The sequence below is a fragment of the Mercenaria mercenaria genome, chromosome 15 (genome assembly GCF_021730395.1).
Source record: "Mercenaria mercenaria strain notata chromosome 15, MADL_Memer_1, whole genome shotgun sequence".
In the NCBI taxonomy this organism is placed as follows: Eukaryota; Metazoa; Mollusca; class Bivalvia; order Venerida; family Veneridae; genus Mercenaria; species Mercenaria mercenaria.
The window spans coordinates 38,080,979-38,094,981 of record NC_069375.1 but is presented as its reverse complement, the minus strand read 5'-3'; the positions used below and the strand labels follow the sequence as shown (position 1 = coordinate 38,094,981).

Below are 14,003 nucleotides of genomic sequence, written 5' to 3'. Positions count from 1 at the left end.
TTACACATCCAGAATATTTGTGTGATGCGGTCACATAGAAATAGAAGGAAAACTCAAACGATGCATGGTTGAAACTTTGTAGTTGATTTAGAGCTATAGCCAGTTGCTAAAGCACTGGCTAACAAGTTTTGTCTAGTGGTAAACTGCATATTTTTGTAAAAAATAATATTTTATCTAGTGGCAAAATGTATATTGTTGGCAAAATGCATATTATTATGTTTGTTAAAATAAAGTTTTGCCAAGTGGTAAAATGCATTTATTTGCAAAAATAACATTTACATTTTACTTGATTTTGAGTACCGTCAGTTACACAATCTGCAATAATATGCATTATCTAAATGTTATTAAACAAAAGAAACTAAAAACAGTAATATGGTATAAATTTGGAAAATCTTGACTGATGCTGACTTTGTTCATTAAGTACAGAGAAGACTGACTGTCTGTCATTTTACCCCTTGAATTACTCTTAAATTGCACAATTTAGTTAATATTCTTGAAAATCCCAAACATAAAACATAACTTCAATGGTCAGTTCTTAATACCAATCATCTTATAAAATCTCACTTAGTCTTAAGCTGTAATTCACTTAAAGTTTATTTATGTTTATTACAACTGTAATATATCTAATATGTCTAAGAGTTTTTTTAAAGGGGCACCACCAAAAATCCTTAAAGCTACCGACGCCCAGTTTGTGTGAAATTTTCACTAAGACTGGTGTGACAATGAAAAATGATAAAGTGGGTGAAAATAAAAGTTAGATATATTGGTAAAAATGCAAGAAGAGTGTAAATTTTCTGCATTATTTCAAAAGCATTGCAACAGTTTGCTACCTTCTTCCCAATACTTTTGGTTATTGGTAAGCACATCTCACAAAACTCTAATGTCAATATCTAAGTTTGTACAGAGTACTCATGTTTTATGGATTTTTGAGAGAAAAAATATTTTTCGCCTAAAATGTGTGGGTTAGTCGCTTTAAAAAGAATAATCTATAAATTTGAGTTATGAAACACTTACACACCAACAAATCTCAAGATGATCCAAGTATAGAGAAACCTAGCTTTCACTGGATCAAGATAAGCTCCTGTCCCTCTACTTTGTCCCTTTTTTGAAAATTTCCTTTCAAGTTTTAGTTACGGGGGGACATTAGGTTTTTATCATCAATTTATTAGATATGTTTATGTAGCCTGCTAAGCAGCGGCTCTCAAAGAAATTCCATTTAAATATCGCTCAAATAACCGACTTGGAGCACACTTTGATACCAAGAAAATTGAAATAATTTAAATGCTGTTGAAATATGAAAATAGTCCACTTTAAAACAATTTAACTCTTAAACTCACATAACTTAATCAGTAAATATTTACAATTTACAAAATATCACCGTTGTTGTTTAGAGGCATACAGAGGTAAATATATTAATAATGTGATTTAAAGAAATTATATACCAAAGGAAAGACGCAAACAAGGTTCAAAAAAGGTTCTTGACAAATAAATGTAATGTGTCTTTTGCCAATTTGTATTGTTGCATTCTGAAAGCTATGTTGGTTTTCTTGTCAGACCTTAACTTTTAGCCTGCTGGAGCATTGAGAGATTCTGCCTTTGTGACCACTGCAGACAAAGATCTGTGCTGGCTGATCATGGTCTGCAGTCAGTAAATGTTCAGTGAACACCCCTTCAAATAATAAATAGTACTACCCAAATTGAATGACAGATCAGTCCATTTTAGAAATTTAGCAGGGTAAATTAAGGTTAAAAAGATTGAATCACAGTCATTGTGTTTCTTATAACTTGAGGAAAATATTTACTTCCTGTTTCTCAAAGGGGAATTTTCATAAAGTGTCCATGATAACAGATCCTACTATTAGAAGGTAAGCTGAGACACCCGGCCTATCTTTGTGTGGTTATTTACAGATGTCATCTAATCATTCAGTTGTTAGCAGATGTAAATTTAAATTGAAGTTTTAGGCCGTTGATTGAATTCGTTGGTTGAATTCGCCTTGCCATGTTTGGTAATTTATTAAGAATACTAGCTATTAAATATCTCCCGTACATGTATTATTCAGAGTCTGAGCTCTTTTCTTGTTATTCTGCATGCCTTAACTAGTATTTCAGCTATTGCCAATGATCAGTGTTAATTTAGACTTATTTAGTCGCAAAAGATTTTTTGCTACATTACAATACTCCCAACAATTAAACTTAAAAAATCCCTTAAAAGAAAAATTCTAGAAACTGTTGTAAAATAATATTTAAGCTTTCACATGATGACCCTCACCCTCTGAAACAGCCAGTATTCTGAATTATTTTCTAAGTCCAAAAGGGGCCATAATTCTAATTCTTGCAAAAAGCAGGATGGAGTTGTGTTTCTTGTTGTGCAGAGTCAGCTTTTGATGGTGAACAAGTGTTGCAAGTTTTAAAGCAATAGCTTTGATAGTTTAGGAGAAAAGCTGACCTAAACATAAAACATGCACCAGTTGGCAATGCCGACGCAGATGCCAACACCGTTCAAGTGATGACAATAACTTTCTTTTTTTTTAAAATCAGATGAGCTAAAAATCATAGGTACCCCGGCTTGATCTTGAATTATCTGCCCTTGAAAATCAGAAATACTAAAAAATCCATTTTTTAAGGACAGATAATTCAATATCAAGAGTAAATGACAAAAACTAATGTTGAATCTTTATGGTTTACCACAGTTTGCTTGAACTGGTCAAGGTTAGGTAATCAATGTTGCAATGGTATTAGGAGATTTATTACAAAGGACAATACTATGTGCCAAAAAACAAGTACTTATTTTAAGAGTGATAATCTGAGTTAACTTGTTGCTTTGTAAGTGATAGTGGATGCTCATGCCTGGTTAGTCTGACTATAGTCACTGTCTGATTGGTACAGTGGATGCACATGTCTAGTTAGACTGACAGGTACACCAATTAATATATCAATACTGTATAAAAATAGAGTATTTATTGCTAATATTTTTTATTATTAATAAATTCATAATGATTCACAAATTCAAGAGATAGTTTTTTGTCAATATCTGATTTGGTGTACCATGTGCAATAGACTAAAAACTGCTGTGACACAGTCATGATCTGTAAGTTGTGATAATTTTAAAGTATTAATTGGTCTATGACAGGACCGGTTCCAGAAATGTTTGACTGGGGGGCATCAGTTTAGAATGAAGATGTCACTGAAGAGGCGCACAGTGAGCGCTGTGAGGGGTTAGGTATTGGAGGGGTGCCTAAAAAATTGCCCATGTTAGGGGGGTCTGGGTGGTCTGCCCCTGGAACATGAAATGAAATGGCAACCTCTGGTGGCTGTACTCCCCTCATTTTAGGGGGGGTCAGAGTGCTCTCCCCCTGGACATTTTTGAAATACAGGCCTGCATGAAATGGTGGCCTCTGGTACATTTTTAGGTCTAAGTTTTGAGGTAATGGAGGGGTTACCTTTAGTTATTTTTAGCCTCTTGATGGGGGTGGGGTCAGGGGGCTCTTCCCCTAGAAATTTTTGAAATACAGTTATGAAATGGAGGCCTCTGGTGCATTTAGATCTGGGTCTAAATTTTGAGAAAAAAATTATTCCTTTGCCAAAATAGCATCCGGACCTGTATGATTTCGAGATATTTCCTTGATAGGGCAGAATCCCTCTCTTTAGGAGATATTGACCTGTGCAAAAATTATCACAATATCGCGATTCTCTAGCCTAGGTAGACAACGTGAAATATCAGAATGTAAAATAGGGTCTACATTTACTATGATTTAGACTAACAAACAATTATAACATCGACTTTACATGTTTAAAAACATTACTGCCAAAATTACAGATCGGCCACACACGTCTACCCTTTCCATTTCTTCTTCAACATGGCGTAGATCTTTAAAAATTTCAATAATTGGTACTGTATGCGATTCCATTTTAAACTTTCTGCAGGTGAAAACAACACAAAACTCTACCGTATTTCTCTCCTGAGCTCTCATCGTCGTCAACCTGATTCCCTCCACACATTTTTTATTGAATGATGTTTTCTAAATATATTATTTAATCCGAAGTGATGTTCTTTTTAAACACGCTAAATTTATAAATAGCGAAAATCGTGTAATTCGTTCAAAGAATCGTCAACATACATGTATTATACGCGTTTGTCCAATCAGATCGATTCGGGGGTTCACGTGATTTCACACGAGCGTCCTGTCGCCAATAGTAACCAGGTATATCAGGTACGCATGACCGCTTAAGCACTCTTAAAGTACATAAATCATTATATGATTAATTACTATACGTATATTAATTCATAAAAGTAATTTTCTACTTTTAGTATCAGCTTTTAATTTTAGTACAGTAATACATGTAGGTAGCTGTATCGACCATAATTTCCATCTATATAGATCTATACATTAACAGTGTTAATTTGTGGTGCTATCAAGTGAAATCTCTGTCAGCATCAAAACAAAATACTGATACTTGCAAGCACAGTAGGCCTAAACTGAAACCTAATTATATCTGAACATTCAAAATTGATTAAAACCACAGGCACCAGTATCGGACCTGGGACAAAAATATGTTTGTTTTCATCATAAATGAGTTCAAAATAAAAAATATGTAGTGAAATATGAGCCCCCTTCAAAAGATACATATGTCTACAGTAGACAAGTGTATCTTTTGAAGGGGGCTCATATTCCATTACATACTTTTCATTTTGAACTATTTAGGATGAAAACAAGGCCATATTTTTTGTACCAGGTCCGATACTGGTGCCTGTGATTAAAACTATTTTTTTTTTTGTTTGGTGTAGAATATAATACAAAAATCTCATTGACATTAGTTACATTTTTCGGCACATTTTCATATTCATTTGTTGAATTTTTGAAAGACCCTGGTTGATATTACATCATTTTTGTTCTTCATTTTTACCACAACTTTAAGAGGTATATTTTGTAAAGGTAAAAAAAGGGTAAAGGTACATTTTATTTACCGTCGTTTTGTGAAACAATGGACAACTCTGGAGAGCTTTTGAGTCGACCCTTTTACAGGGCCGTCGCCGGCTCCTAAAAAGTGGTCCGGCCACGGGACACCGAAGGCAGGAGAGGGGGGAGAGCACGAGAGGGGGATATCCTCCTCTCTTAAGGGGGGTTGTGGGGTCTACCCCACCCCCCGAGAAAATCATAAGATTTGGGATGCCAGTAAGTGCTTTTTTCTTGCATCTTGAAAGCATTTTCGGTTACGATTTTCAGTCAGTTTCATAATATCAATAATAATTAATAAAATGGGCTAATGTTGGATAGTTTAACTGCAAACTGCTTGGAGTTTTAACTGTTCAAACGGACTATGATCAACCACCTGGCAGCAAAAGCAGAAAAAGCGACACAACAGAATGATATGAGTACCCTGTATCAGATCACTCGCCAACTAGCAGGGCGTATAAGCAATTCCAACAAGCTCGTGAAAGACTGCAATGGAATGATCCTGTCCAAGCCAGAAGACCAGCTGAAAAGGTGGAAGGAGCATTTCGATGAACTCTTGAATGGTACACCAGTCACCCTCCTCGCCCCCCCCCCCCCCCCCCCCCCCACCCCCATAGAAGAGGGACTAGACTTGGCAATCGACACACGACCAATAACCAAACAGGAAATCACACATGCCATCAATACGATCAAGAATGGGAAAGCTCCAGGACCTGACAAAATCCCACCAGAAGCAATGAAGGCAGCAGTAGACGTCACTGCAAACATCATGCTTAACCTGGGACACAGAAGAGGTTCCTGTAGAGTGGCAGACAGGGTACCTCGTTAAAGAAAGGCAACCTGAGTGACTGCAACAACTGGCGAGGCATCCAGCTTCAGATCATGCCCAGCAAGGTGCTAGCAAGAATTATATTGAAGAGGATGAAAACCGAAGTTAACAGGCTCCTCAGGGAAGAGCAAGCAGATATCAGAGCAGGAAGATCATGCGCAGACCAGATTACAAGGCTCCGAATCATCATCGAGTAATCCATCGAATAGAACTGTCCACTATATGTTAACTACTGACTTCAAAAGGGATGCGACACAGTGGACGGAGACACAATATGGTAGATATTGATGCACTATGGCATCCCAAGCAAAATGGTAAACATAACCCGGAGCCTGTACAACAACCTCTGCCAGGTCATCCACGACATGGACCTCTCTGAACCCTTCCAAGTGCGCACCAGCGTCAGCCAAGGCTGCCTGCTCTCTCCAATGATCTTCTCGATAGTTACCGACTGGGTACAATGTAATGAAGAAGACACTGGATAGACCAAGAGGGTTGTAGTGGATCCTACAACGACAGCTATAAAACCTCGACTATGCTGATGACATTGGTCTCCTGTCCCATACTTGCGCCAATACACAGCAGAAAACTGAAAAACTGCAGGAAGTAGCCAGATCAACAGGTCTAAATGTGAACGTCAACAAAACTAAATGCCTCAGGATCAACTCAGTCGACATGCAAGGCATCCGCATAGAAGGACAAGCCATTGAAGATGTTGACACCTTCACATATCTTGGCAACATTGTCAGCAAGACAGGGGGTAAACAGGACGACATCAAGTCCAGAATAGGAAAAGCCCGCTACGCGTTTTCAACACTGAGGCCAGAGTGGAAAAATCACAACATCCACCTAAAAAACAAAATCATACTCTTCAACACCAAGTGAAGACAGCCCTCCTTTACGGCGCTGAAATCTGGAGAATGACCAAACAGCCTGGACCAGAGTCTGCAAATGTTTGAGACAAATCTTGCAGGTACGGCGGCCAGAGAAGATCTCTTACCAGGAACTCTGGACAAGAACGCAACAGCAACTGGTCAGTGCATGACTCCATACTGCAGAAGAAATGGCGATTGATCGGACACACGCTGCGTAGAGCCCAGCCCAACATAGCAAGACAAGCCCTGGACTGTAATCCTCAAGGCACAAGGGGAAGAGGAAAGCCGACAAAATCTTGGCGCAGGACCCTGGATATTGAGCTCCGAAAAACGAAAATGTCACGGAAGAGGTCAAAGCCAGGGCCGTGGACCGAACTAGATGGAGAGCTATGGTGAAGGCCTTATACTCAAAGTTGAGTGAAGAGGATTAAGTAAGCAAGTAAGATGCAGATTCAAGACAGTACAGATCGATTTGGACATTTCTGAATTAAAGACATTATCTATTCAGACATTATTCAAATCGAAGACGGTATTATTCAGACATTATTTTATAGCGTAAAAAACTAAAGCTTTTCAGAATTCCATGAAGGATGTTGTTTTCCTTTCTGAAACATACATGAGTCCTAGGATAATCAAGAAGATGGATCAGAAATAATAATAAAAATATATATATCTAGTCAACTGCCTGAATAGTTTGAATATTTTGACTTAGTATCATTGTTAATGATATTGTAAGAAAAATGTCTATTTTCAGAGTACACGTAACACCATCATGCGGAATTTGACCGTGAAATATATTCAGTTGGGCCAATATATAAACGTACGTTTAACACGCACATTATACAATGACATGGCATTTGAATATCTTTAATTTTGTGCTGGTATGAAGTTGGTGAATTACATAGTATTGTTTTTAGAAATGTAATTCTCTCATGTCACTCAAGTAAGTTAGTTTGGTGACACGAGAAAATTAAATTTCTGAGAACAGTATAGATATATTCAAACACCATTCAACTTGAAGAAGTCTATTTGATTTTCAAAATATTTTATTGCTTCTGAACACATGATAGTGAGAAACAAAAGCAGTTATTACAACATTAGCATTCGGTCCTTCTCAAGTACGTAACATTAATGCCAAATGAAAAATGAAGTCTATTTATACTCTGTGTTCAGATCGAAGATTCAGCTTATTCATAAAGACAGCTTATTCATAAAAGACATTATTCATTTCAAAGACAGTGTAGAATACTTCATAATTATATAATTTGAGTACTCAAGTAAATATAATATTGTTGTCCCCCCCCCCCCCCCCCCCCACATGAGTGGTGGGGGCATATAGATTTGGACTTGTCCGTGCGTCCGTCCGTCCGAAGTTCGTGACGCGCCTAGCTCGAAAAGTATTTGATATAAATTGATGAAACCTTGCATGAGTCTTTATCATGATATGAACTTGCGCACCTCCTATTTTTCGTCTGGCGCCGCCCCCTATTTTCAGAGTTAAAGGTGGATAATCAGATTTTGGCCATGTAACGGATTTGTTCGAAACTTTAGCATCTGATCATTTACACTCATTTATGTTCACTTAATACAAATTAGATTTTCACTGGAGGTATTTTTAAAATTTCATTTTCCTATCCTGGTTGCCCAACCAAGATATAGTTATTTTATCATAAGTATAAATTTGATAAACATACTTTGCCTAAGGACATGTATAAATATTAGACATATTGTAATACATTTGTAAAATATTTGCATTAAAAATTATGTATTTAGATGGAATTCATTAGAAACGCAAGTTTGAAAAATTATTATTACCTCCCTTTGCCTATCTTGGTTGCGCAACCAAGATAGATTGGAAATAAATGAATTCAGAAGCTACACACAGCTTTAAAACTTGCATTTTGGTTCAGATTGTTCAATAGTTGATATGTCTATCAAATGCAAATGTAAAACTAGACATTGTATCGAAATAAAAAGAAATATCCAGCTTTTTATATACTTTCATATTAAAGGGGAGTAATTACAAAATTTTATGAAAATAATAAAATATACATTTTAAATAGGAATCTAACTCTATGTAATCGGTCTTTTTGTTCCTTAAATAATTCTCTACCAGAATATACAAAAAGTAGAAAATGTCATTAAATGTTGATTAAATGTGATTGACCACCTTTAAGCTCCCTGAAATAGTCAAAAATGCACATTTTCACCTTGTGACACGCCTAACTCAAAAAGTATTTGATATAGATTCATGAAACCTTGCATGAGTATTAATCATGATATGAACTTGCGCACCTCCTATTTTTCGTCTGACTCTGCCCCCTATTTTCAGAGTTATGGCCCCCGAAATAGTCAAAAATGCACATTTTCACCTTGTGACACGCTTAGCTCAAAAAGTATTCGATATAGATTCATGAAACCTTGCATGAGTCTTAATCATGATATGAACTTGCGCACCTCTTATTTTTCATTTTGGTCCGCCCCCTATTTTCAGAGTTATGGCCCCTGAAATAGTCAAAAATGCACATTTTCACCTTGTGACGCACCTAGCTCAAAACGTATTTAATATAAATAGTTGAAAACTTGCATAAGTCTTTATCATGATATAAACTTGCACACCTCTTATTTTTGGCTGGCTCCACCCCCTATTTTTAAAGTTATGGCCCCTGAAATAGTAAAAATGCACATTTTCACCTAATTATGTGCCTAGCTCAAAAAGTATTTGATGTAAATTCATGAAACCTTGCTTGAGTCTTTATCATGATGTGACCTTGCACACTTGGCATTCTTCTTGAGAATCTTAGCGCTTATTACAGAGTTATGACCCTTGAAATAGCCAAAATAGTGGATTTTTTGTTTGTGATGCTCATAGCTCAGAAAGTATATGGCCTAGAATAATGAATCCTTTTCATAAAATGTTTGTTGAAGCTATACCCCATTAAGACTGCAAACATTTGAATTATTGCCCCTTATTTGTAACAAATGTACCAGTGGGGGCACACCCAGGCCTGTGTCCTACAGACACATTCTAGTTTTCTTTAGAAATAGAAATAAATTTATTGTAATCAAACAAAAAATAGCTATCTGAATATTTTACCAGAAAAAAGATAATCACACGTTTTTGTTAACGGCTTTAAAATGATTACTTTCGGTAGGGATCTGGCTCAGAAAAGACAACCTTTAAAAAATCTATCTCAAAGTCCGTAAACTGGCAAACCTTTGAACAGTACTCTGATTGTATTTCACAAAATCTAATAAAATCTTGTCCATGTTAATCATCATCTCCTTAATCTTTTCAGGATTCTAAACTAGCTAAATCCACATATTTAATGTATCTCTTATGTTTTTAACCAAAGCATTGAATTAAGTAGGATCTTACTCATTTAAAAACTGTTCACATGATTTGTGCCTCAACAATCAGCCATAGGAGGTACAAACACTAAATAAGAAAACTGCGTGAACAAAAATCGTATTGCATAATGACAGATTTAAATAGTTCTCGGTATTTTTGCTTTGTAGAACTATTTTCCTTATCTTCTTTGCATTTTTTTTTGCTGAAATCACAATACAAATATATGCTTGACATTTAGCTAGCATTCTTTTATAATGAAATAATAGCTGGAAACTTAGTTCATTCATTAGGGCTCTATTTTTAGTTGATTTTACCGTGTATGTAACTTGAAATATTTTTATGCATTAAACATAACCCCCACTTTTCTTTTTATGAGATATTAAGATAAGATAAGATTTATTTCAACAAATAATCAGAAGCTCTTATGAACTTTTACAACCGACTTTGATAACAAAGGTAAACATTATCAACATAGAAATAGAAAGAGCTGAAAGAGATAATAAATGTATGTTTGATCAAGTTATAACAGTAAAACAGTTCACACACATTTATCATTAATGTGTTGAGAACACTGTTCTGTATTTATATTAGAAATAAGATGTATATAGGCATTGAATTATTAAAGAAACATACATTCTAAATGAGCTTAAAAGTAGACACTAATCATTATTATTTTATTAATTAAAAGTTTTTAAGAACTTTAAAAAGAGGCAAATTATCAATAGCTAGAATTTTCACACGTTTAAGATTAAGAAGCAAAGCAAATTAAGACAGGCAATTCTCATACATAACAAAGCAAGCTTTAACAAAACAGTCAAGCATAATAATTAAAACATAAAGCAGCAGTATATAAGAGTTACATACTCATTTCTATTCCCCGTTAAGTTACAATGGAACCAGAAACGTCAATATCTTTTCATACACTGTCGCCTGAATTTCATTTGGGGTGCGTGACGTAATTTAATGTGTGTCGGTGCAATAATTCTTTTATTTAGTTCTTTATTGTCAATATTATTCATGCTATTTCACAAATTCATGAGATTTACATTATATTTATACGTGTAGATACGTATGTAATAAACAGATTATTATCTTTGCATCTGGAATTATGCACTCATTTTTTAGCGGAAGAATATTGCGCTCCTAAAGTCGCGCAATATTTCCGCTTAAGAATGAGTGCATATCTAAATTTACATCTACCTTGTACTACCCAAAAATCAATTCTGATTACTTGTCTTGGACAGGCTGTTAAAAGATGAGCAAGCTCATTAGGTGCAAAGTTAAAAAGAACTACAATTACTAAGATTAAAAACATAGATATAGGTTTGAAGGTTACAGTTGCCAGCTTCTCAGTGAATAGAATCAAACTGGGGCTGGACTGAATGTGTAGGGGAAGACCATTCCAGTGACGAATTGTTCATGAAAAAAAGGAGTTAGAATGATATTGCGTATGAGATCGTGGGATCAAGTAGTTCAGGTTCCTTGTAGGTGTGAGGTGGTTATGGTCAACTGCAATAAGACTGTACTTTATTTTTAAAAAATATATATATAATAAGGGAATTTGTGATGCGGCGTTGTTCAAGGGATTGCCAGTTGAGATCTTTAAGCATTTGGGTGACACTGCTTGTTTGACCATAGTTGTTACATACGTATCGAGCTGCAGATCGTTGTATCCGTTCAATTTTGTATGTGAGGGATTTTTGCCAAGGGTGCCATATAGGGGTATTCAAGCTGTAGGCGGACATAGGTGTTGTAAGCTGTTTCTTTTACTTTTCTGTTGTTTGTTTTGACATTTCTTTTGGTGAATCTAAGTGGGTTATTTGCTTTCGATGCGATGTTATCAATGTGTTTTGACCAACTGAGATCTTTACTTAGTGTGGCGCCCAGGTATTTAGCATCTTCTGTAGTGTGTAGTGCTATATTATGAAGCGCATAGTTGTAGATGATAGGTTTTTTTTCTTTCGTAATCCTCAATGCCTCGCACTTATCCGGATTGAACACCATTGACCAGTCCATTTCCAAGGCTTCCAAGGAATGGAGATCATGTTGTAGTGATTGGGAATCAAGGGAGGATTTAACCGTCAGATACACAAAAGTGTCATCTGCAAAAAGTTGTGACTTACTTTTGATGGACTCTGGGAGGTTATTTATGAAAGCTAGGAAGAGAAAAGGGCCAGTGACTGATCTTTGTGTAACCCGAGAAAGAACAGGAAGTTCGTCTGAGGTTAAGCCATCCACATCTACTCATTGGGAATGGTCCTTGAGAAATGACTTGATTCACTGGGATGATAATGGGTGGACTCGAAAAGTATCGAGCTTATGAATCAGTTTATGGTCAACCTTGTCATAGGCTTTACTGAAGTCCATGACGATGATGCCAGTCTTTTGGCCATTCTCAAGATTGTCCTTGTTTGAAACTTTTAAGTTACGTTTCACACTTATGCTTTTACCTGAAGCCATGTTGATACTGGCTAAGGAGATCATTTCTGTCGAAGTGGGACATGACATTTGAGACAAGAATATATTCGATTAATTTAGAGGCAATACATGTTAGGGATACGAGTCTAGCCTTGGATTTTGGACCTCTCTTGTAAACTGATGCAACGATTGCTTTCTTCCAGTCTTTTGGGACTTGACCTGTTTCAAGAGATAATTGAAATATGTTTAAAGGCACTGACCTCCAGATTTGGCTAAATGTAATTTTTCTTTCAAATTGAAGTTTGGTCATATTATGAACATTAGAATATGAGTTTTTGTTTCTAAAATATTTTAAAAAGTACAAATTAAGAAAAAAAGATGACCGCGTCGGGAATCGAACCCCGGACCGCCGCGGCAATAAAGACATTTTCCCGTAACCAATAGCGCTGTAGCGGAATTAGTGAAAAATGACTTCAAAATATAATTATTTATAATCAGGACAGATTAACTGGAGTAAAGCGTTACAAACGCTTTTCGATTTTCTTCGTAAAAAGTAGTAAAAGCAGCAAATTCTCATGTGTTTCCGTAACATATAGTTTGTCAGTAATTAAGTTTTAAAGCCTTCTTATTAAATATAGCATTTATTTCCAGATATCTAAAAAAAATGTCGAACGATCTGAAGGCCAGTCCCTTTAATGATTGGGGCTATTTATTGGTGAAGCTCTTTTAGTAATTTTTGGGAAATTCATCAGGACCAGAGGCTTTATTTGGATTAAGCCCGATTAGTAACTTGTCCACGCCCTCGGAAGTTATGAGGATCGTTGGCATCTCTGGTGCTGATTAGGGGTTTGTTACTTTTTGCAGAGTTGTTTCAGGCTTAGGGGTTGGGGCTTTGAAAAGACAGATTCAAACTGTTTATTGAGGATATTTACCTCTGTGACAGGGTCGGTATGAGTCAGACCCACATACTTCAAGGGGGCTACACCACAACTCCCTGTTTTGTTATGTTTCACAAAAGAGTACAACTTTTTATTCCTACCCGGTTGGGAGTCGCCATTAAAAATGACCAGTAGGAGGTTCTTATTTCCTTTTGGATCCTACATTTTAGGGCCTTAAGTGCTTGGACAATGGTTGATTGTTTACCTTTGTTTTTCATGTTTGAATACATTTTGTTCCGTTTGCGTAGAAGTCTGAGAATTTTGGGGGATAACCAGGGGAGGTCCGCATATGTCTTACTTAGTTTTGTTTTGATGTGTTTTTCACTCAGCTTATTTATTTCGTCTTTAAATGCATTCCATACGGAGTTGAAATCTGTATGGTTTGAGTTGGAAAATTGAACTCCAAACTCATGTATGTCTGATTTGAACTTAGACCAGTTAGTTTTCTTATAACATTAAATTAATCTTTTGGGTTGAACTGGTCTTCCTATGTTAATATCTAATTAATGAATATATCATGGTCTGAGATACCAAGACTTGGAGGGTTTTAATGGCGTTGACTTGAGCAGGATAATTAGTAAGGAAAAGATCTAGGATAATATATAGGATATTTCCTATTAGGAATTGTGACTATTT

At 36.0% G+C, this 14,003-nt stretch overlaps 1 protein-coding gene across 7 annotated transcripts in view; it reads right to left on the bottom strand.

Moving 5' to 3' along the window:
- LOC123551540 (choline transporter-like protein 2) overlaps positions 1-10,959 on the bottom strand; it is a 58,944-nt gene extending 47,985 nt beyond the window's left edge. For 6 of the 7 annotated variants that reach the window (XR_008367436.1, XR_008367437.1, XR_008367438.1 and 3 more), the window contains exon 1: positions 3,948-4,111. Coding sequence is in view for 3 of the 7 variants with exons in the window: in XM_053525045.1 (XP_053381020.1) it covers positions 3,948-3,999 (52 nt within the window). In the remaining 4 variants the exon portion in view is untranslated. Of the gene's footprint in view, positions 1-3,947; positions 4,112-10,875 lie in introns of those variants that run through there. The other variant, XM_053525046.1, reaches the window with a different exon arrangement.
- Between the last annotated feature and the right edge of the window lie 3,044 nt (positions 10,960-14,003).